General features: G+C 66.2%; 3 protein-coding genes across 3 annotated transcripts in view; 1 reads left to right on the plus strand and 2 right to left on the minus strand.

Annotated features, from left to right (window-relative positions):
• The first annotated feature begins 507 nt into the window (after positions 1-507).
• On the plus strand, positions 508-4,165 carry KANK2 (KN motif and ankyrin repeat domains 2). The gene is made up of 6 exons (XM_049811119.1): positions 508-569; positions 1,874-1,920; positions 2,216-3,328; positions 3,418-3,511; positions 3,770-3,849; positions 4,016-4,165. The coding sequence occupies exons 2-6, from the start codon at positions 1,887-1,889 to the stop codon at positions 4,033-4,035; spliced, it is 1,341 nt and encodes a 446-aa protein (XP_049667076.1). The 5' UTR covers positions 508-569; positions 1,874-1,886; the 3' UTR covers positions 4,036-4,165.
• A 184-nt stretch (positions 4,166-4,349) lies between these two features.
• LDLR (low density lipoprotein receptor) lies at positions 4,350-13,593 on the minus strand. The gene is given in 19 exon segments (XM_049810918.1): positions 4,350-5,179; positions 5,363-5,520; positions 5,722-5,796; positions 6,266-6,442; positions 7,056-7,199; positions 7,373-7,514; positions 7,592-7,731; positions 8,277-8,395; positions 8,493-8,720; positions 8,808-8,979; positions 9,644-9,769; positions 10,114-10,236; positions 10,439-10,561; positions 10,647-10,772; positions 10,882-11,134; positions 11,136-11,254; positions 11,375-11,497; positions 12,010-12,132; positions 13,398-13,593. Coding segments are annotated over 19 exon segments (2,598 nt in total). The 5' UTR covers positions 13,489-13,593; the 3' UTR covers positions 4,350-5,143.
• Positions 13,594-14,242: 649 nt separating this feature from the next.
• Positions 14,243-26,024, minus strand: part of SMARCA4 (SWI/SNF related, matrix associated, actin dependent regulator of chromatin, subfamily a, member 4) — a 29,591-nt gene continuing 17,809 nt past the window's right edge. Inside the window, 18 exon segments of the mRNA XM_049810908.1 lie at positions 14,243-14,758; positions 15,014-15,153; positions 15,519-15,651; positions 15,760-15,861; positions 16,147-16,255; positions 16,940-17,001; positions 17,003-17,194; positions 17,945-18,163; positions 19,230-19,307; positions 19,573-19,671; positions 19,893-20,120; positions 20,940-21,103; positions 22,750-22,916; positions 23,099-23,145; positions 23,712-23,798; positions 24,551-24,658; positions 24,893-25,006; positions 25,646-25,888. Of these exon segments, the coding sequence (XP_049666865.1) occupies positions 14,726-14,758; positions 15,014-15,153; positions 15,519-15,651; positions 15,760-15,861; positions 16,147-16,255; positions 16,940-17,001; positions 17,003-17,194; positions 17,945-18,163; positions 19,230-19,307; positions 19,573-19,671; positions 19,893-20,120; positions 20,940-21,103; positions 22,750-22,916; positions 23,099-23,145; positions 23,712-23,798; positions 24,551-24,658; positions 24,893-25,006; positions 25,646-25,888 (2,325 nt within the window). The 3' untranslated portion in view covers positions 14,243-14,725.

Below are 26,024 nucleotides of genomic sequence, written 5' to 3' on the forward strand. Positions count from 1 at the left end.
AGGCCCCGGCCGTGACTGGCAGCGCTCTCCGCCAATCGCGTGTGAGGAGGCGAGGCCCCGGCGGAGAGGGGGCAGGGTCGTGCCCCGTTCTGACCCCTGACCTCCTGGTGCCCCCCCCCCTCCCGGAGGTCACGACCTCTCCCCCCCCCACCGTGGCCTCTGCCCGCCCCCCCCCCCCCCCCAGCCTCCAGATTGGGGTGAAAACCCCCAGTTTTGGGGCTTGCGGTAACGGCGGAGGGGGGGGGGGGCGACCCCCTCCCCCCAGCTCCCGCCTCAGCCCCGGGGGGGGTCGGGGGGTCCCCAGGGCCCGGGGGGGCAATTGGGGCACCCGGGGGGCCGGGCCGGGGGGGGATGGAGGAGGGAAACCCCCATTTTGGGGAAGGGGAGGACCCCCGCGACCCCCCCACCCCACCCCCCCGGGACCCCCCCGTTCCCGCCCTTCCCCCGTCTGCGACCGCCCCGCGGGCTCCGAGGGGGCGGAGCCAGGCGAGGCGTGGGCAGGGCGTGGCCGAAGGGGGCGTGGCCTGAGCGGGGCGTGGCCGGGAGCGGGAGCGGGAGCCGAGCGGGAGGTACCGGAGCAGCGGAACCCGGGGCGGGGGGCTTGGAGGGGAGCCGGGGATCGGGGGGGCGGGGGTGTCTCAGGGGATCGGGGAACGGCGGGGGGTCGTGGGGTCCCAGTGGCCCCGGGGGGGGGTCCCGGGGGGGCGGAGGGGTCCCAGCGGCAGCCGCTTGTCACCGCCCGGAGGGGGACAGGCCGCCCCGGCCCCCCCAGTACTGACCCCGAGGGTGAGGGGCACAAGGGACGGGGGGGGGACCGGGGGGGTGACGGGGATGTGGGGGGACAGGGATGAGGGGGGGCCGGGGGGGGGGGGGGGATGGAGGGGTGGGGGGACGGGGACGGGCCGTGGGGATGTGGGGTGACAGGGGCGGGGGGGTGATGGGGACGGGGATGGGGGGGTCCATGGGGCGAGGGGGCTGCAGGGCGATGGAGGTAGGGGATTACGGGGACGACGGGGCGGCTGTGGGGCGGTAGGGGCGTGGGGAGACAGGGACGGGGATGGGGGGGGTCCGTGGGGATGTGGGGGGCCGGGGCCGTGGGGCCACCGTGGGGCGAGGGCCAGTCCCGCCCTGCGCCGTGGGGCCTGGGGGCGGCGGAGCCCGAGGAGCCGAAGGAGCCGGAGCCGCCATCGCCGCCTAATTGCTTCCATCTGGGGCCGAGGAGGCGCCGGAGGGGGAACCCGGGTGTCCGGGGGAACCCAGGCACCCGGGCCGGCCCCCCCCCTCGCCCCACAGCCCCGTTGCCCAGCCCTGGGACCCCCCAGCTGCCCCCCACGGCCCTGTCTGCTGAGAATTTGGGGGATCCGGGGACCCCGGCATCAGGGCGGCCCCGTTGCCACGGGAGCAGGATGGGTGGAGGTTCCCCCGGCCACGGGACTCCCCCCCCCCCAACCCGAAAAAAGGGGAACTGGGGGGGGGGCCATCCCCATCCCCGTCCCCGTCCATCGTCCCGGGTGGGAAATCTGATGGCGGCACGTGGTGGGTGGGGGGTCCCGGAGGGCTGTCAGGGTGTGAGGGGGGATCCCCCAGACTCCTGGGTCCCTGGGCAGAGGGGGTGGGGGGTAAGCGCTGCCCCGGAAGACCCGGGGGGGGCCCCAGCCCCCTCCCCAGGCGGTGCTTGGCCGGCAGCCCGGACGCCTGGGTCATCGTCCCCCCCGCCCCGGACGCCTGGGTCCTGTCCCAGCACAGACTGGGGGCGGGAGCGGAGCAGGCTGGGAAACCGGACGCCTGGGATCCCCCCCTGGACGCCTGGGTTCCCCCCCCCCCCCCCGCAGACGCGTGGGTCCCCAACGCTGGTTCCGTCCCCGCTCCTTAGGTTCGGGGGTGCCATGGCGCAGGTCCTGCGTGCCGAAGCCTTCCCAGGTGAGGACCCGGGTGGCCGGGGGACGGGGGGAACCCTGGAGGGATGGGGGGGGGGGTGCCGGAGGAGGGGGGGGGCTGGGGGTCTGGCACCCCTCGATCCTGGGCGGGCTGGGAAGTGGGGGGTCCCTGGCTGGGGGTGCCGGGTGCCCGGGCCCTGGCTGGGGTGGGGAGGAGGTCTCGCCGCCCCAGACCTCCGGGGTCTGGTGGCGTTTGGGGGTCCCCAAGTGGGATGGGGAGGGGTCCCCGGGTGCCCCCGTCCCATGGCGGGTGCCAGGGCGGTGCGGTGCTACCGCAGGGCGCCGGTCGGGGCCCCCCCCCGGGGCGGGGGACGCGCCGTACTCGCTGGAGACGGCCTACGGCTACCGGCTGGACCTGGGCTTCCTGGGCTACGTGGAGGCCATCGAGAAGGGGCTGACGCTGCGGCGCGTGCCGGTGGGCCGCCGGCCTCACCGCGCTTCCTGGGCCGCCTCCGCCGAGACCCTCGGCCCCCCGGCAGCCCCGGACCCCCGGGTGGAACGGACGCTGCGGGGGGCCCGGCGGCGCCTGGAGGAGGAGGGGGTGCCGGCGAGGGTCTCGCCGGCAGCGGGGGTCCCGGTGACGGTGGGCTCGCCGGGAGCCGCGCCGCTGCGGCTGGTGCGGGAGCAGATGGCGGCGGCGCTGGGGCGGCTGCGGGAGCTGGAGGAGCAGGTCCGGGCGCTGCCGGCGTTGCGCCGGCGCCTGGAGCGGCTGCAGGAGGAGAAGCGGCAGCTCCTTGACCGGCTCCGCCGTGACGGCGGCTGCCGGTGCGGGTGCGGGTGCGGGTGCGGCGGCTCCGTCGACGGCAACGGGGACCCCGGTGGCTTTGGCGACGACGGCTCCGGCACCGACGTCGGCTCCAACGATGGCAACGGCACCAGCAGCTGCGTCAGCTCTAGCGTCATTGGCTCCATCACCGGCACCAGCATCACCTCCGGCATCAGCACCGGCATCGGCTCCAGCAACGGTACCACCAGCAGCGTCGGCTCCAGCACCAACGCCAGCAGCTGCTCTGGCATCGCCATCCCCGTTGCCAACACCAGCATCGGCACCAACGTCGCCTCTGGCTCCGTCGGCTCCGGCGTCGGCTCCGGCGTCGGCGTCGGCAGTGCCAGCAGCATCGGCTCCAGCATCGGCTCCTTCACCGGCACCGCCGTCCCCATGTCCGCCTCCGGCATCGGCTCCGGCATCGCCACCGGCTCCGGCACCACCGTCCCCGTCCCCATCGCGACCGCGGGGCCGCGGGGCCGGCGGTCGGTGGGGGTGGGCACGGAGGGCCCGGGGGTGCCGGGGGGTGCCGGGGGGCTGCCGGGGCGGGTGGCGGTGCTGGAGCGGCAGCTGCGGCGGGCGCTGGGGGAGCTGCGGGAGGCCCGGGCCCGCCTGGCCCAGCGCCGTGAGTGGGGGGCTGGGGAGGGGGGGAGCCGGGGGGGGCGGGGGGGGCAGGCCCTGCTCACCCCCCCCCCCCCCCCCCGTGTCCCGCAGAGCCGCAGCCGGGGGACGAGGAGCAGCAGCAGGAGGAGGAGGAGGAGGAAAGGGAGGAAGGGCACGGCCGCCCCCGCGGGGGGGGCAGCGGCAGGTTGGGACTCGGGGGGCAACTGGGGGTGGGGGGAGTTGGGGGTGGGCAGGGGTGATGGTGGGGCTGGGGGGTCCGGGGGCTTTAGGGGGGTGTGACGGGGGGTAGGAGGGCAACTGGGGGGTCCTGGGGCATTTGGCGCTGGGGGGAGCTGGGAGGGGTCCTGGGGCACTTATGGGGGTAACGGGGGGGCGATATGGGGGGGGTGATGGGTGCCAGGACACCGGGGTCCCCTCGAGCATCCCCCCGCCCCCCCTCCAGGCCGGGCTCCAGCTCTTCGGACGAGAGCGAGTACCACGAGGCCGTGGAGGGGCCCCCCCCGCGGGACCCCCCGAACCCGGGTAAGGGGCACCCGCCTGGCGGCCCACGGGCACCCCCCCACCTGGGTGACGCAGGGGACCGCCACACACGCGTGTGGGAGGCACTGACCCCCCCCGCACACGCGTGTGTGAGGCACGCACCCCCTCACACACACACCCCCCCCCCCCGCCACGGCCGCCCCCGCAGCCACCCCCAGGTCCCGCTAGCCCTCGACCCGCCGGGACCCTGCCGTGACGCCGCGTCTCCCCGTGACGTCGTGCGACGCCGCGTGATGTCGTATGACGCCGCGTGACACCGCCCTGCAGCCGGACCCTCGTTAGCCCCTCGCTTCGTTCTCTCCCCTCCGTGTTCCCCCCCCGCCTTGCTCTGTCCCCCCCAATAAAACCGTCTCCGACCACCGCGACCTACGGTGTGTGGGGACTTGGGGGGGGGGCCCAGGGTGGACCCAGGCGTCCGGCCCCACGCCCCCCAGGGCTGGGGTCCCGGGGGAGGGGGGGGGAAGGAGGAACCGGGACAACGGTGAGAAATAAATATCGTGTATTGGCCGTGTCCAGACACGGGACCACGGGGCGCGAGGGGACCCCTCCTCGTGCGAGGGACCCCCCCGTCATGCAAGGGACCTCTCCTCGTGCGAGGGGACCCCGCCCCCGCGGCAGAAGGCCACGTTTTCTGTTCTTTTTCACAGTTTTGGTAAAAAAAAAAAAAAAAATCAAGTGGCAGCCGGGGAGCCACACATGGCACCCACACGGCTGCACGGGCGCAGCCGGACGCGGCGTGCAACCGCGTGCGGCCACGCACACCCGCGTGCGGCCCCGGTCACAACCGCCGCCGCCGGCCACGTACGGTCACGCACAACCGCGTACAGCCGTGCGCGACCCCCACAGGGCTGTGCAGAGCCACGTCCATCCGCCCACGGCCGGATGCAACCGCGTACGGCCAGGCACGACCGCGTGCAGCCGGATAAAACCACGCACAGCCACGTACGGCTGCGTGCAACCGCGTACGGCCAGGCACGACCGGATTCAGCCTCGCGCAGCCGCATACGGTCACGTACAACCGCGTGCGGCCACACACGGCCCGGCACAGCCGGCGATGCCGCGTGTGCGGCCGGCCACAGCTGCCCGGTGCCAGGCACGGCCGCGCGCACCCGCTACGGCCGCCCCGGCGGTCCGGCACCGTCAACCGGGGTCCCGCCCAGCCCCGGTGATGGGTCGGGGGGTCCCGGCAGGGTTGGGGGGATGCGGGTGCAGGATCCGGCCGGGGTCCGGCGCCTCCTCAGGGGGGGCTGGCGGCGGGGTGAGCCCCCCCACGTCCTCAGGCCACGTCATCATCCAGGCTCACAGCCTGGCGCTGGGGAGGGGGGGTGTCAGTGGTGGGGGGGACACGACAACTGAGCCCCCCATGCACCAGCCTGACCCACACAGATGAGCCTCTTGGGGGGCACAGCCCCCCCAATCCCCCAGCTCACCGTGGGGTGCCCCACAGCTCGTTATGGGGTGCCTGAGCGTGTGCCGCCCCCCCCCTCCAGCTCACCGTGGGGTAGCTGAAGCCCCCCTGCCCCCGGCCCAGGGGCTCCTCGTCCTCGGTGGTCTTCTGGTAGACGGGGTTGTCGAAGTTGATGCTGTTGGTGCTGCGCCGGCGCCAGCTGCGCCAGAGCCCGCGGGCGCCGAAGGCCGCGAGGATGAGGAGCACTGGAGGGGGGGGATCAGAGGGGGGGGGTCAGGGGACCCTGGTGATGGGGATCCCGTGCTGGGACCCCCCCCCCCATTCTGGGGTCCCCCATGCTGGGACAACACTGCCCCCCCCATCGTTTTGGGACCCCTCCATGCCAGTACCCCCCCATTCTGGGACATCCCCCCCTCCCTCCCCCCATGCCGGGACCCCCAACCTACCCAGGGGCAGAACGACCGCGAGCGCCGTCGGCCCCGTCCTGCTCCCCACGTGCCCCATGGCGTCACCGGTGCCGCCTGGGAAAGGGGAGAGGCGGCCATCAGCCCTGAGCCGTGGGGCTGGGATTTGGGGATGAGCCGCGGGGCTGGAATATGGGGCTGGGATTTGGGGCTGAGCTGCGGGGCTGGGATATGGGGCTGGGCTGAGGTACGGGGCTGGGATTTAGGGATGAGCTGTGGGACTGGGCTGAGGTATGGGGCTGGGATTTGGGAACGAGCTGCGGGGCTGGGATTTGGGGATGAGCTGTGGGACTGGGCTGAGCCATGGGGCTAGGATTTGGGAACGAGCTGCGGGGCTGGGATTTGGGGATGAGCTGTGGGGCTGGGCTGAGCCATGGGGCTGGGATTTGGGAACGAGCTGCGGGGCTGGGATTTGGGGATGAGCTGTGGGGCTGGGCTGAGCCATGGGGCTGGGAATTTGGAAGCGGCCAAGCCATGGGGCTGGGCTACAGGGCAGGGGCGTGAGGAGGGGCCGTGGGGCTGGTACCTGTTGTGGCGTTGCCGGAGGTGTTGGTGCTGCCGGCGGTGCCGGCGGTGCTGCTGGCGGCGGTGCTGGGGCTTGAGGGCACCCCATGGCCGTGGGGGTCCCGACCGGGCGTCAGGGGCTGCGGGGGGGCTGTGGGGGTGCTGGGGGCTGCGTCCATCGGGGCTGGGGCTGAGGGGTCTGGGGGGGGGAGAGAGTGAGTGGGGATGGGGGGGCACGGGGGCTGCGGGGAGCGGGAGGGGGTGGTGCAGGGGTTTGGGGGAGCAGCGTGCTGGGAGTGGGGGGGGAGGGTGCAGGGTTCCTGGGGGGGGTGCAGAGTGCTGGGGGTCTGGGGGGGCAGGGTGGGGGGGTCTGGGCGTACAGGGTGCTGGCACGAGGGGGGGTGCAGGGTCGGGGGTTTGGGGGGGGGTGTGCAGGATGAATGGTGGGGGGGGGGGTGTAGGGTGAGGGGTGCAGGGCAGGGTGCTGGGGGTCTGGGGGTGAAGACTGCAGGGGTGGGGGGGCCGCCCAGTCCAGGGGTGCAGAGTCTGTGGGTCTGGGGGTGCAGGGTGCTGGCAGTGGGGAGGTGCAGTGTGCTGAGGTTCTCGGGGCGCAGGGTGCATGGTGGGGGGGGCGCAGGGTGCATGGTGGGGGGGGTGCAGGGTGCTAGCAGTATAGGGGTGCAGGAATGGGGGGGGTCTGGGGGTGCAGGGTCGTTTGGTATAGGGTGCAGGGGTCTCGGAGTGTGGGATGCCAGCAGCGTGGGGGGTGCAGGGTGCAGGGTGGGGGGGTCTGGGGGCGGGGGGGTGGGTACCTGGGAGGCAGGCGCGTCCGTCGGGGGCCAGGTGCTGGCCGTCGGGGCAGGCGCAGGTGTATCGGGGGGCGCGGGGGCCGAGTTGGGGCGCGGGGAGGCAGAGGAACCCGCAGCCCCCGTTGTCCTCGGAACATCGGTTCTCACCTGGCGGGGAGGGGGGGTAGAGAGAGAGGTCGGGGGGGGGTTCGGGAGGGGGAACAGGGCGGGATGGTGGGACAGAGGGATGGAAGGACGCGGGGATGGAGGGATGGGAGACAGGCTGGGGAGATGGAGGGACGGGAGGAGAGAAGGACGGGGCCGTCGGGCGGGGGGGGTACCTGGGGGCTGGCGGAGGGGGTGGAGGAGGACGATGTCCTCGGGGGAGAAGAGGTCCTGGGCCACCCTGCGGAGGTCGGCGCCCGTCCGGCGGTTGGCGCTGAAGATGGCCTCGCTCAGGACGTCGCTCCAGAAGACGGTGTCCTGCGGGGACGGGGGTTGGGGACACCGGCACCGGGGGGGTGGTGGGGGGGCGAGGAGGGGATGGGAGGGGGTCTCACCTCGAAGACGGTGATGGCGAAAGGGTGGGAGAGGACCCGGGGGTCGGCCAGGAGGGTGCGGCGGTGGCCGCCGTCCACGTCGACGCTGGAGAGGGCGTGGAGCCGCGAGTCCACCCAGTACAGGCGCTGGGAGGGCAGGTCTGCCGGAGGGTGTCAGCACCGGAGTTGGGGGGGACACGCGGGGATGGGGACACGGGGACAAGGACACGCAGGGATGGGGACAGGGACGGGGACTGGGACCAGCTTAGGGACTGGCAGGGGACCAGGACGAGACCAGGATGGGGACAGGGATGGGGACCAGGACAGGGATGGGGAGAAGCCCCGGGATGTGGCCCGAGACTGGGAAGGGGACCAGGACAAGGATGGGGACAGGGATGTGGACTGGGACCGAGACCAGAACCAGGGATGGGGCCTGGGACTGGCAGGGGACCAGGGCAGGGATGGGGATGCGGGCAAGAACATGGATGGGGACAGGGATGGAGATGGGGAGAGACCCCGGGAGGTGGCTGGAGACTGGGATGGGGACTGGGACCAGCACAGGCACTGGCGGGGGGACCAGGACAGGGATGGGGATGAGAGCGGGATGGGGACCAGGACGGGAATGGGGATGGGGATGAGGACCGGGACCGAGACCAGAACCGGGGATGGGGACTGGGACGGGGACACGGACGTCACCGCAGCTCACCCAGCGTTATCCCGTTGGGCCACTCGATGCCCTCGGTCACCAGTGGGAACTGGTCGGCACCGTTGAGGCCGCCCTTGGCGATCTTGGCGCTGGCTCCCCAGTCCGTCCAGTACATGTAACTGGGAGAGGGCAAAGCCGGACCCTGACACCCCCGTCACCCCCGCACGGCGTCCCCAGGACCCCCACCACCTCCGCCCCGTCCCCCCGTCCCCGTACCCGTGCAGCGGGTCCACCGCGATGGCGCGGGGCTTGGCCCCCGGCTCCCGCACCAGCGTCCTGCGGCGCGCGCCGGTGCCGTCGGCCACCGAGACGGTGCCGAGCCGCGAGTCCGTCCAGTAGATGTTGTGGTGGACCCAGTCCAGGGCGACGCCGTCGGGCGCTCCCAGCCCCGTCCCGATGACGGCCACGTGCCGGCTGCCGTCCGCCGCGCCGGCCAGCGGCGATCTGCCGGGACGGGGTGGGTTACGGCGACGGCGGTGGGGACCCCGGGGCCGGGGGAGGTGTGGGGGGTCCCGGGCAGGGGTCCCTCACCGGTAGATCTTCCTCTGGCTGAGGTCGGCCCAATAGACGGTGCCGGTGGCCACGTCGGCGTCCAGGGCCCCCGCGTGCTTGAGGGGTCCCAGCAGGCGCCGGTACTCGCCGCCGTCCAGCGCCAGGCGCCGGATCTCGTGCCGGTTGGTGAAGAGGAGGGCGGCGGAGGGGCCTGGGGCGGGGGGGCGGGCAGGCGCTGCACCCTGCTGCCGGACCACTCCCCAGTACCCCTGACCCCCCAAATCCACCCCTCACCCAGCTTGCACCCGCTGCTGAGCCCCCCCCCGGTACCCCTGACCCCACCTGCAACCAACCCGCCCCCCCCCCCCAACTGCACCCACTGTTGGACCCCCCCCCAGCACCCCTGACCCCCCCCGCACCCCCAAACCTGCACCCAGCCCCGAACCCGTATCCCAAACCTGCACCAGGCGGGGAGGGGGGGCGAGGGTGGGGGGGCAAGGGGGACGAATTGGGGTGCAAAGGGGGAAGGGACGGGGGTGCAGGAATTGGGGATTATGGGGGGGTGCAAATGGAGAGGGGGAGTGGGGGTGCTGGAAGGAGTAATTGGGGTGCAAAGGGGAAAGGGGGTGCGAGGGGCAAGGATCGGGGTTCAAGGAGAAAGGAATTGGGTGCAAAGGGGGGGATAGAGGGGATGGGGGGGTTCAAAGAGGGAGGAACTGGGTTGCGAAGTGGGGGGGGGTGCAAGGATGCAGGAACCGGGGTGCAGATGGGGTGGGGGAACGAGTATGGGGGTGCTGGGGGAGGATGGGGGTGCAAGGAAGGAGGATGGGGGTGTGGAGGGCTGGGGGGTGTCGGGGGGGGGGAGTGTCACCCACCGAGGGCGCGGCAGGCGCGGGTGCGGGGGTCCAGCCGGTACCCCTCCCCGCACTCGCACTTGTAGCTGCCGGGCAGGTTGTGGCAGCGCTGGCTGCAGCTGCTGGGGTCCTGGCACTCGTCGATGTCTGGGGGGGTCAGGGGGGGTCAGGAGGTTCCTGGGGGGGGTCAGGGGTGTCCCTGGGGGGGGGGGGGGGGTCCCATGGGGGGGTTGGGGGGTTCCCGGCACTCGTTGATGTCAGCGGGGGGGGGGCTAGAGGGTCCCTGGGGGGGTGTCAGAGGGTCCCTGGGGGGATGGGGGGTCCCAAGGAAGGGTCAGGAGGCCCCTGGGGGGGGATTGGGGGGTCCTGGGGGGGGTCAGAGGAGGCCCTGGGGGGGGTCAGGGGGACCCAGTGGGGGTCAGGTGGTCCCATGGAGGGGGGGTGTCAGGGTGTCCCATGGAGGAGGGAGTGGGGGGGGGGGCAGCACCCACCCTCGCAGCTCTTCCCGTCGGAGCCCAGGCGGAATCCCTCCAAGCAGAGGCACTGGTAGCCCAGCCGAAGGTCCTGGCAGATGTGGGAGCAGCCGCCGCCGCCGTCCAGGCACTCGTTGGCCCCTGGGGGGGGAGAACCAAGGCGGGGGGGGTGTGAGTTGGGGGGGTTGACCCCCCCCAAGTAACCCCTGGCACCGTGCAGAAACTCCAAACCCCCATAGAAGCTTGTGGGGGGGGTGTTGGGATGGCTTAGGGGGATGTTGGGGGGTCCTGGGGGGGGGAATTGGGGGATGTTGGGGGGGGGTGTTGGGGGTCCCGGCCGTACCGCACTCCTTGATGGGCTCGTCAGACCAGTCCCGGCAGTCGCGGTGCCAGTTGCAGACCCGCTCCATGGGGATGCACTCGCCCGAGCGGCACTTGAACTCGTGGGGGCCGTCGCAGGCTGTCACTGGGGTCGGGGGGGTAGAGCGTGAGGTCAGCCCCCCCCCCACCGGGCACCCCCATCCCCCCATCATCCTCCTCCCAGCGAGTACCGTTGTGGCATCCCTCCTCATCGCTGCCGTCGGCGCAGTCGGCTTCGCCGTCGCATTGCCGGACCCCCAGCACGCAACGCCCGTCCCGGCACTGGAACTGGTCGGGGAGGCACGTGGCGGCGGCGGCTGCGAGGGGAAGCGGGGAGGGGGGGGTGGTCAGACGGTGCCCGAGCGTCGGGCTCCCCCCCTCCGCCCCCCAAATCCCCATCCCGGAGCATCCTCCGGGGTCACCCACCGCATCCCTCCTCGTCGGAGCGATCCCGGCAGTCGGGGCTGCCGTCGCAACGCCAGCGCCGGTGGATGCACTCGCCGGAGCCGCAGGCGAACTGGAGAGGGGGACAGGGCTGGGGGGGTCGGGAGGGGCCGCAGTGTCGGGGCCACTCGTCGGAGCCGTCGGGGCAGTCGGGGTCCCCGTCGCAGGCCCAGAGCTGGGGGACGCAGGCCGAGTCGTTGCAGCGGAAGGCGTGGGGGCCGCAGGTGGCGGGGGGGGGGGCAGCCGGCCTCGTCCGCCCCGTCCTCGCAGTCGCGCTCCCCGTCGCAGGCGAAGGCGCGCGACACGCAGGCCCCGTTGCCGCAGCGCAGCTGGTCCCCGGCGCAGGCTCGGGGGGCTGCGGGAGGGACCCCGGCCCGGTCAGTGGCTGCGGGGGGACACGCACCCCCAGACCAACCCCAACCCCAGCCCGTTTCTGGCCACAGACCCCCCCCCCCGCCCCGGCCCCGGCACTCACGGCAGTCCAGCTCGTCGGCGCCGTTCTCGCAGTTGCGGTGCCCGTCGCAGCGCCAGGACGCCGGCACGCACCGGTTCTGGCGGCCGCCGCAGCTGAACTCGGTCGGGGAGCAGGAGAGAGAGCCTAGGGGGGGAGAAAGCGGGGGGGGGATGGCACCGTGGCACGGCACGGCACGGCACGGCACGGCACGGCACGGCAACATGGGGAGAGCCAGGCAGAAAAGACACTGCCTGGCATGGGACAGCATGGTGCGGCACGGCATGGCGCATGGCACACGGCACACGGCACGGCACGGCACAGGACAGCAGACCGTGGCACCGCCTGGTGTGGCACGGCACGGCACGGTGCAGCGGGGCATGGCACGGCAAAGCACGGCACACACCACGGCGTGGCGCAGCGCGGGGCAGCAAAGCATTGCGCAGAACGGCACGGCACGGCACGTGGCACGTGGCGCGGCACACGGCGCGGCACAGCGGCACGCGGTACGGCACAGCGTGGCACGCGGCCACATGGCACGGCGTGGCACGGCACACGGCACGCCGCGCCGCGTCACGACGCTTAGCGTGGCACGGCCCACGGCACGGCCCGCTGCCTCACGGCACCGCACCGTGCGACACGGCGGCTCCGGCACTCACGGCAGGTCTCCGGCGCCTCGTCGGAGCCGTCCTTGCACTCGGGGCTGCCGTCGCACACCCAGGCGCTGGGGATGCAAGAACCGTCCCCGCACCGGAACTCGCTCTGGCCGCACTCCTTGGCGCCTGCCGGCAGCGGGGGGAGTTCAGCGGACGCCCCCCGACCCAAGAACCCCCCCAGCCCCGCGCCGGAGCCCCCCCAGCCCTGCCGAGGCCGCCGGGGCAGCCGCCGGCGGCGTTTCCATGATAAAACCCCCGAGTTTGGGGGACGGTGGCGGCGAGACCCCCAAAGCAGAGACCCCCCCCCCCCCCAGGAACCCAGCCCTCCCCGCCCCTCTCCCCCGGCACAGGCCGGGGGTCAGCGAGCCCTGGCCCGGGGGGGTCGGGGCAGGCTCGGGGGGGCCCAGCCTGGCCCGGGGGGGGTCTGTCCTGGGAGGGGTCCAGCCGCATTCCCGGGGGTCAGGCCCGCAGCGGGGGGTGCCAGCCCGGTCCGGGGGGGTGGCTCAGTCCCGGGGATCGGGTCCCTCCTTGGGGGGGGTCCCGGGCCCGATCCCGGGGCGGGCGGAGGGGGGGGGGGGGGGGGTGTGTGTCCAGGGGTTCTGAGGGGGCGGGGCCTGTGCCGCGCCCTCCTGGCGCGCCGCGCTCCCATTGGCCAACGGGGCGTGTCCCCGCCGGGTGGCCTGTCCCGACCGTCGCCAATGGGAAAGGCGTCCGCCGCGGGGCGGGGCGGAGCGCGAGCGGCGATTGGTCCCACCCGGCGCCGAAGGGGCGGGGCGGCACCGCCCCTCTCCCCGCCCCCTTCCCGCGGCGCGGCGGCCATGGCGGCGGCGGCGACCCCGGCCCGGCCCGGGAGGGAGCGGGGGGGGGTCGGGGGGGGGGTCGGGGAGCGCCGCCGCCGCCATGGGCCGCCGACTCGGTTTCCCCGGCGGGGAGCGGAGCCCGCGGCGCCGTCCGGAGCCCGGCAGGGCCCGGCGGTCCCGGCTTGCGGGGGGGGGGGGTGATGGCTCCGGTTTGGGGGGGGAGGCAGGCCCCGGTTTGGGGGGGGGGGGGGGTCAGGCCGCGGTTTGGGCGGGGGGAGGTGCCAGCCTCCGGTGTGTGTGTGTGGGGAGCCAGGCCCCGCGGGGGGGGAGCGGGTCCCGCGGGGAGGGCAAGCCCCGGTGGGCCCGTTTCTCTCCGGTGGGTGTGTGTGTCCCCCCGGTTCCCCGCTCCCCCCCCTTCCCCACCTGCCGGGGGATACCCGGGGCAAACACACACCCTCCCCCCCCCCCCGCCCCAGGTCACCATTTTTTTTTGGGGGGGGGGGGTGGGGGTGTCACACCCCCAACCACCCCAGCAGTACCCCCCCAACCCCCCGGGTCACCCCCCCCCCCCCCGGTTCCCCCCCCCCTTACCTGCCCCCGGTTCCACCGCCGCCATCTCCCCCATCACCATCGCCAGCACCAACGCCGCCGCCGCCACCGCCACCACCGGCCCAGGTCCCATCCTGCCGCCCCGCACGTGCCGCCTGGATCCCGCTTCGCGGCTCCGGCCCGGTGCCCACCTGCCACCCGCCAAAATTGGGGTGGGGGGAGCGTCGAGGGCGAGGGGCACACGGCGACGGCGGGAAACGCGGCGGCGGTGACGGCGGTGGGGCCCCGGCGAGGCCCCATTTCAATGGGCAGCACGGGGGTGGGGTTTAACGTGGGGTGATTTTTCAAAACGGCTCCACATCACGAGAGGAGGTGGAGCGGACGAGGACAGACGCGCAGCCGGACGGCCGCCGCGCTCCGCTCCGGCCTCTGCTGATGGACGGACAGACGGACGGACACGGGGGTCCCCCTGTGCCGGTTCCCGCCCAGCGGCTTTAAAGTGGTTTGTACCGTTTGCCGCTTAATTCAAATTTCTGGCGGAGGTGGTTTCACCTGGGCAGAAGGAAGGAACCAGCGGTTTCTCCCTCCACCAGCACCAGCAGGAGGAACCGGGGTGGCCGCCGTCAGCCGGTGAGGTCATGCCAGCGGCCACCGTGATAGCCGGGGTGACATTAGCCCCCCCCAGTGCCGGCATCTCCCCTATTAACTGGGGAGAAGCCACAATACAGCACTTCACAGGGTGCTACGAACCTCAAGGGGCTCCTCCCACCCCAATGGAGGACAGCCAGACCCCCCCCCCCCCCCCAAACTCCCCTCAGCCCCTCGCTGTTGCCGGTGAGGACCCCCCCACGCCCGCGGCGAGAGAGACACCACAGAGACAGCCCCGGTCCCGTCGGTTTAATTTATTACTGCTCGAAATCCAGTGACATTGACAGGCGCGGCCAGCACCGCGCTCCCCCCGCTGCCGTCCCGGCGAGGGGCTGGCGGCGCAACCGGTGGGGTACAATCCAGTCCGAGGAGCGGAGGGCGAGGCGCATGCATCCACGGTTAAAAACGGTCGGCGAGGGGACGCCGCCGGCACCGCCGGAAGGAAGAACCAGCACCGCGGGAAGGAAGAACCAGTACCGCGCCTTCCCTGTCCGCCACCTTCCCGCCGGTTAATGCCGGAACAGACGCTACGGGGGCCGGGAGGGGCCGGGAAGGGTCCTACAGCTCTCAGCAGTATAAATACGGAAGAGGTTTTATACAGTTTACTCGAATCTGGAACTACAGCGTTGCTACCCGTTAGAGCTAAGGAGTAGGGGGTAACGGGGTGGGGTACAGGGTGGGGGGGGGACGGCGCCGGGAGCCCGGAGCCGTGGAATGTCGGTTTAGTCTTCTTCGGTGCCGCTGCCGGAGCGATCCTGGAAGGAGGGAGAAGAGGTCAGGGCTGAAGAGGGGGCTGGGGGGCAGGAGGAGGAAAGGAGGGGGCTGGGGGGCAGGAGGAGGAAAGGAAGGGGCTGGGGGGGCTGGAGGAAGGAGCTGGGGGGGCAGAATGAGGGGTTTGGGGGTAGGAGGGAGGTGGGGGGCAGGAGGGCAGACAAGGGGTTTAGGGGGCAGGAGGAGGAAATGAAGTGGTTTTGGGGGACAGAATGAGGGGGTTGGGGGCAGGACCTCACCTCCTCCTGCTCCTCCTCGCTGTCGTCGTCGCTCACCACGGGCTTGGCGCGGGAGCCACGGCTGGTGCGCCGGCGGCCCTTCAGCCGGTCCTGCGCCTTCTCCTTCCGCCCCAGCTTGATCTTCACCTTGACGGAGCGAGCTGCGGTGGCAGCAGGGGGGGGCGGGGGAAAGGAGGAGAGGGGGTCACAGTGGCACCCCACGCCAGCTTTGGGCCAGGGGCTCCCCTATTCCCCCTACCCCCCTCGCATTTTGCTATCCCGGAGCCCACGGTGTCACACCTGTCTGGGGTGGCACGGGTGCGGCAATGTCCCCCCCACCGTCCCCGTCCGGCGTCCCCACGGTCCCCGGGGCAGCGGCGCTGGCAGCGTGCGCTTCCCCCAGGCACGCTGCCGGCCCTGCCCCGCCGGAGGGGGGAGGTCCAGGCTCCACAGCCCCCCCCCCCCCCCCCCCCCCCCCCCCCCCCCCCCACTAAACCCCTTGTCCCCGCAGCGGTGGAGTACTCACACTCAGATTCGGATCCTTCCTCTTCTCCTTCCTCCTCCTCCTCGCTGTCCTCACCTTCACTCTCCTCCTCCTTCTCAATTTTCTGCCTCACGCTGGTGAAGACAGACTGCAGGACGATGGAGTCTTCGTAGATCTGTGGCGGGGGGGCAGCGCCAGGGTGAGGGGGGGAGGGAAGGAGCGGGCAGCAAGTGCTGCCTGCCCGGCATCTCCGGGGCTCGCACCACGCCGTGCCGCGCCTTACCAGAGAGCCCTCCAGGTTGAAGGTCTGCGCGTTCTGGCACAGCAGCATGACGTCCTTCTCCAGGTCATTCAGGCTCCGGTACTTGTGGTTGCGGATGCGCTCCTGTGGGGAGAGAAGGGATGAGTCAGGCCGCCGCGCTCATTAGCCAGGCGGTGACGAAGGGGTTTGGTCTGCGCCCTCCAGCTCTCCCCAGACACCGACAGCAACACTGGATGCTACAGCCTGCCCGCGTCCAGCACGGGACAGCAGAGCCACCGCACGCCCGGATGAGGGGTTGAAGCATCCATGCGACCACCGGCCACCACAGCTGATGTCAAGGCCAACGGCACCAGCGTGGCAAAGCGTGGCAGATCCACGCCGACTGCAGCGTGACTCAGGCGGCATTACCTTGATTTTCTTGAAGTCGACAGGCTTGCGGATGAGCTCGTAGTACTCTGGCAGCTCCTTGCGGGAAGGCAGCTGGATGAAGACTTCGCTGAGCTGCCGTCCACTACTACTACAAAGAGAAACTGCGTGTCAAAGGCGAGCACCCGGCAGCACCAGCCAGAGCCACGGCAGAGCTGCTTCCCTCCCTCCCTCCCTCCCCCTCGGCAGCGCTGGCACAGGGAGAACGTATGTGTGTCCCCCCAGCAGCAGAGAGGAGCCCAGGGGTCTGGGGCATTTAAGCAGCTGCTCCTCCACGTGAAGCACCAACCGCTGCACCACAGGTGCCTGAATGGTGAAGCGCAGCGCCGGGAACAGCCGGCAGTGCCGGACGGAACAGCCCTGAGTGGACTGTGACCCGTGGGACAAGTCAGCAGCGACCACCCTGCAAGTGGGACAGCTGTGTGCCATGAGGCCGCCAAGAAACGGACAGGCGTTTCTGCAGCCTGTGGCCACGCCGGGCACAAGCCAGGCCTCAGTTCATCCAAGTTGGCGGCAGAACTGCCCTCTGCAGCCTAATTAATTAATTCCTCATTCCCAGCCCACTAGACGAAGCTGCCAGCTGGACACGCGTGTGGCACTCAGCCTGTTTGATCTTCCCAGTGCTCTGCAAATCTCGACTGCCCCCGTGAGCCAAGAGCCACAGGGATTAAACTGGTGGCGCTACCAGCTCCCTGGCTGGGGTTCAGGCTCTCATTAGGAGAGTGCAGCCAGCGCCGTGTGATGAGAGCTCGGTGCCCATCCCTGCTTCTCTTACCTGTCCTTATACTTGATGACGGCGTCCACAATCTTCTTCATTTTTTTGGTGAGGTTGGGGGGGGTTTGGGGAAAGCTTCTCCGCTGGTGGCCTGCCGCGCTTCTTCTGCTTTTTGCTATCATCATCCTTATCCCGGCTGCGGGTGCTGGTGGTGGGAGTGGCGGAGCCGACGTCTGTGTCCCGCTTGCGTTTACGGGAGGACTTTTTCTGGCGCACCTCCTCCTCGATCTCCTCCAGCGTGCCCTCCTCGATCGCCTGCCCAGGGGACCAACACAGGATCCGCTAGCACGGAGGCTCCCAGCTGCCAGGGGCTGCCGGCACTGCCCGTTAAGCCAGGACCTGCTTAACCCACCTCTACCGCTCCCAGCCCCGGCTGGACACACGGCCGAGTGGCTCCGGCGAGCACCTTCCCCTGTGCCGTGAGCCCATGGCAACACCACATTTCCAAACCCCAGCAGGCTGGGGAGGCAACTCGGGGTTTGGTTCCTGGGAATGGAGCCTCTGTAGGGCACTGGCTCAGAGGCTCAGCCATGGGCACAGCTTTGGGGCAACCATGAAGGTCCCTTCCTGAACGATGGGTAATTGCGGGATGGGGAGAAAGGAAGCCCCGGAAAGACTGGCTATAGTGCCGACAGCCTGTCCAGCCCAGGGAGCTCAATACATTGGCCTTGCCGTAACTACCATTGCCTCTCCCTCCTCCTCCTCGCAGGCACGCCTGCAGGGGTTCAGAGTCTGCCGAGCCTCATTAAGAGCAACCCTCTGCTATGGCATGGGTTTGTGCCAGGACACCTTGGGCTTGAGGGGAGGCTCGTGGCCGGGCCAGGCTTCGGGGATGAATCGAAGCCGCTTTGGAAAGCTTTGCAGCACAGAGCGGTTTTAACCACGCAGTTGAAGGCAGCAGGCGGCCATGGCCCCGGGCACTTGCTCTGGCGCAGAGGGAGGGACCCGAGCGCTGAAGCTGAGGTTTGAGAAGGCCATTGGAGAACGATGCTGTACCATGTATACCTTGAGCCACTGCTTTTCCGTCAGCGAGTCGCTGTAGTCCACCTCCTTACGGTGTCGCGAGCCTCGCCCAAACATCTTTTCCTCCTCCTCCTCACACGTCAACCTCTCCACCTCAGCATCATCCTTGATGATCCAAGACGGCAGCTCATCTTCCTCCATCAGGCGCGGTTTGCGCTTGGGGTTTCGCGCCTCCTCCCGCCTGCGGTCCAGGTCCATGCGCTGGAAGAAGAGGGGTTTGCTGTGGGGCTGCCGGCAAAGCCACGGCGAATGGTGGCCGCCATGTCCCTAACACCTCGGGGTGTCCTTGGAGGAGCACAGGGTGCTGCAGGATGGGCACAGCCTCGAGATGGCTGGAGGATAGGGCTTGAGGATATCTGAGCTGGCACAGGGCTGTGGTGACAGCAGGGACGGGGGTACGCTGCCCTCCGACCACCCAGCGTGCATGGCTGGAGGAACCATGCAAGGAGCTGGAGGCGTATCGGTAGCTACCGGCTCCTCACAGCTCAGTAGAGGCTGCGTAAAATAAACCCCGCCGGCCGCGAATGGGAAGAAGTGCGGCACGCTCATGGGGAGGCAGAGCAGGGGCGGTGGGAGGCTGGATCTTGTTAAGCTGACCGCTCCGCCGGGGCTGGGGAGCTTTCCTCTCTCCACCAGCCTTCTCTGGGCAAGTCTGCTGCTACCAAAGCCCCTTGAGGACTGCGGGCTGGCGTGTCGGGCACAGAAGTTACACGTGCACCGGCAGAGCTGACAGGGCTGCGATTTTGGGGAGATGTGAGCTCTGGGTGAGAGACACCCGGCCTCGCACAAACACCCTGTCCTCATTCAGGGTTTGCCCAAACCAGCGCCATCCACGAGACCTTGAACCTTCAAACGAGGCTCGGAGCTTGGCGGTCTCCTTTACGAGGAGTCTTTCCTCCATTTTAAATGCTCCTTGTCCCACTTCCAAGAGTTTTCTCAGGCCAGAGCTCTTTTGGGCGGGGAAAGAGCTTTTTGCTGAGGGACAGGAGCCCTGGCACACGCCTCCCGGCCCCATCTCCTCCTTCCCGCAGCAGGAGCAGAGCCTGAGGCTCAGCCCCTCTCCTCCGGCTCCCCCCCGAGCTCATCCCTTACCAGAGCTGGGAGCGTCCTGACTTTGAGCCCCTGCTCTACTGTTTTGTTTTACCTGTTGAACGAGTCACGGCTTCGTTAAGCACTCTCAGCTGATTTCTGTTAGAGAGACCGTTTTAGCTGCTACTCGGAAGAACAGCGGGCACCACTCCTCCTCCGCAGCCTGTGCCATGCTCACCATGAAAAGGTCAAACTCCTCTTCGTGCCGCGCAATCATCTGGTTGACCGTTTCATCGTCGGGAACTTCATCTTCTTCCTGCAAGATTTTAAATCCCCGATTCAATGGCGAGAGAAGGCGGCGCGGCAGTTCGTCCGCTCGGAGCACAGCACCGAACATCGTTACCATCCGACGCTTGTTCGGTTGCCCGTGAAAGATGTGTTTTTGGGTGGCCTCAGTCCAGTTTCTAGCGGACAGGTTATCCACGGTGCAAAGATCACCGTCAGAGCTGGCACGTGCGTTGGCAGTCTCAGCAGCAAGGCCGAGGATTGAATGGGCGTGGAGACTGAACAACCCCTCTCACCTTTAGAGGTGGTTCCTCCAACTCAGCGTTCAGGCACAGGGTTGAGGCAGTGTGGGGGAAGCTTGCACTGCCACTGCCGCTGCCCGCGCTGTATCTGTTCTGTGGATAAATAGAGGACTTCAGTCTCCAGGGCTGTCAATCCGGCACCTTTCACCGACGCTAAAAATTCACTTCAAATAGAAACAAGTGTTCATGCTCCTTTTTCCTTCTATCCCCCACGCCCTTGGCCTCGAGGACGCACAGAGCAGTGGAGCAAAGCCAGCCACACGTTCGCCATTCGCGCTCTGGAGTAGGAGGAAGCTGCCTGCGATGCCCCTTACCTCGTCCTGCTCCTCGTGCTCCAAGATAGCCTGGAGGAAGGCTCTTCGCTCGTGGCTTGAGGACTTCTGGTCAAACATGCCGGCTTGGATAACCTTCTGATCAACATTCAGCTTGTATTTGGCAGCAGCAAGGATCTTCTCCTCCACGCTGTTGACGGTGCAGAGACGGAGAACGCGCACTTCGTTCTGCTGCCCAATGCGGTGCGCTCGGTCTTGCGCCTGCAGGTCCTGCCGGGGAAGGGCGCATCGTTTGCCGAGTGATTTACAGCCGGCTCCCGCCGAGTTAAAACATGCTTTATCCTCTAAATCATGGGAGACGCAGGCCGCTCCCTGAATGCTCTCAGCAATCCCTGAGGACTACGGTAAGCTCGCAGGGAATTCAGTTAACGGAAACCATTGGTACTGGTGGCCGCTCTCTCCTTAAGAGACCGAGCGGGCATGGGGAAGAAAACGACCATGCGGGCAATTGCAGCCAGAATTTGGGGATGGCTCTCTTGCCTCTTGCAGGCCGTCCGTCACCAGGAGCGTGCCTGCAGGTCTCTGCCAGCACCAGGCTTGGAGGATGGCAGAGTTTCAATGCCTCGACTCGTGCTGGGAGGAGGAAGGGCTCTCTGACCTCAGCTGCTGGCAGAAATAATCTTTAAAGGTTTACTGCCAGCGCAATGGTTCATTTAGCTGCACGAGACTCTCAGCTTGTCCTCCAGCCTGCCTCACCCGCCAGAACCAAGCCCCGCTCGCAGCCGGGAGGGCAAACGCCCAAGGTTCTTGCGCAAGACTACACTGCTGGCTCTCATCCCGGGGACACAGCTACGACACCGCAGCAGCGGATGGACAGAAACGGCAGCATTTGGGCAGAGGGTCTTCATCGTCAGGCTGGACTGCCAGCACCGGCTGCGCATCTCAGAAGTGCTAAGGCTCGAGAGCGAGCGTGGTGCTCTTCTAGGCATGCGAGAGATGGCGCGGATGGAGCCGTCTTCTCCATCCATTTTGCTCACTTTTATTTGTTTGTTTGGTGTTTTTGTTTTGTTTTGTTTGTTTGTTTTTTACCTGGTGAGGGTTCCAGTCGCTGTCAAAGATAATCACAGTATCGGCAGACTGGAGGTTCAGACCCAGCCCACCAGCCCGAGTGCTGAGCAAAAAAATGAAGTACTCGGAGCCTGGCTCATTGAAAGTCTTTAACAACATGCCCCGGTCTTCTGCTTTAGTGGTTCCTAAAAACAGAGAGGAAGGGTTACTCCTGCCCTGACACTCACAAGATCTGGTAGGGCGGGAGGGCGAGGGGCTCTGTGGCATTCGGAGGGGGCTGCCCACCATCTGGAGGGAGCACGGGGGCTCAGAAGAAGCACTTGGGGTACCGAGGCCGCGGTGTCAGGGTGCTCGCAGGCACCGCACCAGCTGTCAGGAATGACCGGCTCCAGTGGGGAAGGGAGAGCCCGGTCGGATGTGGGTGTGCGTCCTGTGAAAGGACGCCGTGGCAGGGTCGGTGCAGCCCAGCGTGAGGCAGGGTGGGGGGGAACATGCGGCTGCTTTCAGTAGAAAGACTTGAGAGAAAGGGTAAGAGGGAGAGGAATGGCTAAAGCGGGCAGGTGCTGCTGGCCCAACTGGGCATCTGGGCTGTCCATGAGTGGATCAGAAGATCTCTCCCAGAGCTTCGGAGAGTGGTACTGGGAACGCGGCTGGTTTTAAGGCAGCGTTTGGTACATTTGAGGCTGAAGTCGTTATGGGAGGTTGGCAGCAGCAGGAGACCAAGCTCAGCAATACGTGAGGGTCTCTCCCAGCCCGTCCTCCCCAAAACCATCCTTCTTCCGCTCTTGTTAGAGAAACGCAATTCCGTAAACCACACAAAGGCTCTGCACAAGCCCAGGGGAGAGCTGGGGAAGCTCTGGGGTGCTAGGTGAGCTTGCCCTGCTTCGCAGGGAACCATTAAGAGATGCTCACACTCACACTAGTTGTGGTGTGTAAATGCCTTGTCTCTGACTGTGCCGTGGGGCCGTGACTCTCCCCACTCGGTGCTGGGGAAGGGGCACGTGGGGCGAGTTACTGCTCAGCTATGAGCACAAAGGGCCACACAGTAAGGTGCTAGCCACAAGCATGATGCCGCGCTAATACCCATCCCACACTGGAAGTTGTTAAATGTTGTGACCGAAGGAACAAACAGCTCTGAGAGACTGACTGGAAGGGAGAAACCTTGGTTTCAATACTGCTTCGGTCTTGTTCTGCACCTCACCTTCTCAGGTGCTTGACGCTTCTCTCGACAGATCAATTCTTTAAGGAGTTAGCACCGCTCTTTGCTGGCAAAGAGGGTTTGGGTCTGCACAGACTTCAGCAGCCCCACAGCTTTGGGGGCAACGTTACAGGTATTCAGTGGTTTATTCCAACCAAAAATGGTGAATTGACTTTCCTTTTCTCCTACATTAGATTTGTGCACAAACTAAGCTGCACACCTGGAATCCAACTAATGAATTTATATTAACATTATTTTAATAATGTTATAGGCCAGCTGGCCCTTAACAGCATCCTTCAGTGTTTCAGAATTAATAGTAGATTGGCTGAATTTAAAAACGAAAACCGTAACTGAAGCAGCAGCCGATGATAATGTAGAAAGTCAAAGGCTGCACTTTATATCTTTCATCCTGCATACTGCAAGGTTTATTGCTTTAATTTGCATCCTGCAAGCAGGGTTAATTGCTTTACAACGTGCTGTTTGCTGCAGACCTATTTCCCTTGCAAGAGATGCTGGTCAGTGAACCCGGAGGAGCTTACCTCGCTGCTTGGCCCCACGCGAGGGGTTTATCCTCACCGCAAGCCATAAGTAACAGAGGGGCAGCTGCTGTCCCCGCGCATCAGAGGCACTCACCGTCCAGCCTGAGGTATTTGAATCCGCGATAAGCAAAATAATCTTCCATGATGGTCATGAGGGAGGTCATCTGGCAGAAGAGCAGCACCTTGTGGTTGGTGGCTCGCAGTTTGGGGAGGATTCTGTCGAGGAGCTCAAATTTGCCTGAGGCACGGTACAAATCCAGTCTGTGAGGGAAGAGAAGAGGGAAATAAGGATTTGATGCTAAAAACACAGTGTCTGCCTTGCATAAGGATTACCAGTGCTCACTGCAGTAATGCTACTGCATTTAACATGCACTGATAAACCACTTCACAAGGAAAAGCCACAAGTACCTCCACTTGTTATAACTCCAAAATACCCTACTTACCCTTGCACGATACCTCCTGTGAACCCCAAGTGCTCAGAAAAGGATTCCTGGGATCAGAAAGAGAACGATGTTAGAAATTGTCCTTGCACACGAATAAATCCAGCAAAGTCCTGGAACTGCCCTAAAAGAGAACTGGCCCTGGGGTCAGACAGGGAGGACTGGTGACGGCAGAGGTGCTGCTCCCAAAGCGCCTTGGGAAGCAGGCACAGGAACAGAGCGATTTTAAAATCTGCCTGGTGTCAGATGGCAATGCCTTGCTGCCGACGCAGAGAGTTTGTGCCCAAAAATATCAGGCTGAAGGGATACACCCAGTCTCGCTCTTTTTAGGTGATATTGCTTCACCGAGCTCACTTGAACAGATTTCAAGCTGTTTTGGGCAGCAAGAAGGAGCGTTTTGAAGGAAGCCTGATCGGCACAGTGCCGCGCTGAGGGCTGATGTTCGGCTGGCCAAGCAGCCAGGCCTGGCACCGAGGTGGTTAATGGTCGGTCCGTGCCGCAGCCACAACAGCTGTTTGGTTTATCTCAGTTCAGTTTATCTCCATTTAGGAGGGGGACGGAACAGTTTTGCTACATTTCCACATCACCATGCATGCCAGCCCTGAGCCCACGTTACCTCTATATGCTGAAACATGTAGGGGTGGTTACAGATCTTCCGCAGCTGCATGATCGTGTTCATCAAGGTTTTCGTACCACCTTTACCCTGCACAAATGAGACAAGAAATTAGAAATCTGAATTTCAGTTTACTGATCGCAATAGCTATCTAGGTGGTCGTGAGGAATATTCTGGGCCTATTTAGCTGGGCATTTGCAGCCCTGAGGCTCCAGCGCTGCCCAGATCTAGCTGGAGCTGTGTCTAAAGGCATTGGTCCCAGAGCAGGACTGCCTGGGTGGGCAGCCAAGCTCTCCCCAGTTAGTGAGGGGTGAAGTTTTTAATACAGACGTTAAAGTCACTTTGAGAATTCTAAGGAGCAAAGGCTGCTGAAAAGCCAGCTGCTTTGGGGGAGTGGAGCTGAAGAACATGGAATTTTTCACCTCCAGCTTTTAGTTCAGATGTGTCCTTTTTATTTTTTCTTCTAATTAATTGCCATTTGACTTTCCGATCACTTTCAAAAGCAAGTCAGCGGCCTCCACGGGTTTCCTGGCAGTCGCAGGATTACAGCCACCACAACCCTCAGGGCTCATCTGGACGCATGAGGGGTTTGCGCTGGGCCAGGCTCAACCCACACCCCCCGAGGCAGCCCATCCACTCGAGCGGGGCGCTGGCCCACAGCTCTGACCCCATCCCTCCACGACTTCTTGCTTTGCTTTGCTTGTAAAAGGGGTTTTTGCTTTATCTGCTAATGGGGCAACCGAGGACAGCCGCGGAACAGACACCCCCATTCCCGGAGGTGTTTCCAGCCCCACTCTGATGGCGGAGGAATTCGCCAAAAGCAGGGACTTTGGTGGCCAGACCTTTTTGTCCTTCTCGGAGCCATCCGTGAGGAGCACCCCCTTGGCCTGCATGTGCCTGTAGAGGACCCTCTGCAGAGCGGACATGTCACACTTGATCACGTACTCCACCTGCAAAGACCGAGGAGAGGTTAATTCCCAAGGCGATGTGAGCGAGCACCTCCAAAACCCTGAGATCCTTCTGGCGCTTGGCACAAACCCATCCACTTCTAAAGCCTGGGGGGACCACAAGTCCCTTGTTCTCAGATGAATCAAACCAGCCACCTCTTCCTGGAGCTGAATAAAGCTCCACACACCCCGGCCTGAGATGGGGGGAAGAGCAGGGCAGTTCATCCCGGCTGTTACCTTTTCAGGCAGCTGTGCTTCTACTTCCTTCTTCAGCCTCCGCAGCAGGAAGGGGCGCAGCACTTTGTGCAAACGCCGAATGATCAGGATGGTTTCTTCTTCATTCAGGTCCACCTGCATCACCAGGGAAAGGAACCATTACACAAGGGAAGTTCCCTTCCTCAGCGTCCATCAACAGCGGCAAGATTCCCATGGTCAGGGTAAGGTACAACGACACATCGCTCTGCACATGGCAGAACTGGGACACCAAAAGTCTCTTTGAAGTAATCATTGCAATCCAAGGTTTCTGCACTGATATTTTTTTTTTTTTTTTTAAAGTTCAGGCTCACTTATCTTCTCCCGCCTGCCCGATAATCTGCTCCACAAAACCTCAGCTGCTGCGATTCAACAGGAGTTGCTTCAAACAGCTCCAGAGCCATTAACAGCAGCACCGACAGCACCTTCACCATCTGAGAACTATGCTAGCAAGAGCCCAACTGGCTTCTCCCGCCAACACTAAGGGTCAGGAGAACCATTCACCTACCGTCATTTCCAGTACTCAATTAATGCTCTGTATTTTCCAGTCTTCCAGTAAAACCCAGCCCAAAGAAACTACATTTTACAGGATGGTGCTCTGCACCTTGCAAGTAGAAATTAAGAGATTTTTGCGAGCGTTTCCAAACATAAGCTACTCAAAACACCCAGTGGCCAATGACAGCCCCGATCCCCCAGCCCCACCAGCGGCATCGGCCACCACCCGGCTTCCTGCCGTACCTTTTCTCCCGTCATGGCAAAAGGAGCATTAAACCACTGCTCAAACGTGCTACAGCTCTTGAAGATGGTCGGCAAGAGGAAATTGAGCAGGGCCCACAGCTCGGGGAGCTTGTTCTGCAGCGGGGTTCCCGTCAGCAGCAAACGGCGCGGAGCCACGTAGTGCGTGTTGAGGACCTGGGTGAGCTTGCAGTGGTGGTTCTTCATTCTGTGGCCCTCGTCCACAATCATGTACTTCCAGCGGATCTGCAGGAAGGAGAAGGGGGGTGTGAGCAAGGGATGGCGGCTCTCTGCACCGCAGCTATGACTGGAGAATCCCACCAACAGCCTTTGTTAGACCAGGCTTCCAGGAGAGATCCAAGCTAGCCGGGATTGTGGTAAT

The sequence above is a fragment of the Accipiter gentilis genome, chromosome 9, assembly GCF_929443795.1.
Source record: "Accipiter gentilis chromosome 9, bAccGen1.1, whole genome shotgun sequence".
In the NCBI taxonomy this organism is placed as follows: Eukaryota; Metazoa; Chordata; class Aves; order Accipitriformes; family Accipitridae; genus Astur; species Astur gentilis.

Excerpts from the sequence above, each read along its gene's own strand:
- KANK2 (XM_049811119.1), top strand. The coding sequence starts at position 1,887 with ATGGCGCAGGTCCTGCGTGCCGAAGCCTTCCCAG. Across the intron at positions 1,921-2,215 it reads GCGTGCCGAAGCCTTCCCAG|GGCGCCGGTCGGGGCCCCCC; the intron begins GTGAGGACCCGG and ends GTGCTACCGCAG. Across the intron at positions 3,329-3,417 it reads GGCCCGCCTGGCCCAGCGCC|AGCCGCAGCCGGGGGACGAG; the intron begins GTGAGTGGGGGG and ends CGTGTCCCGCAG.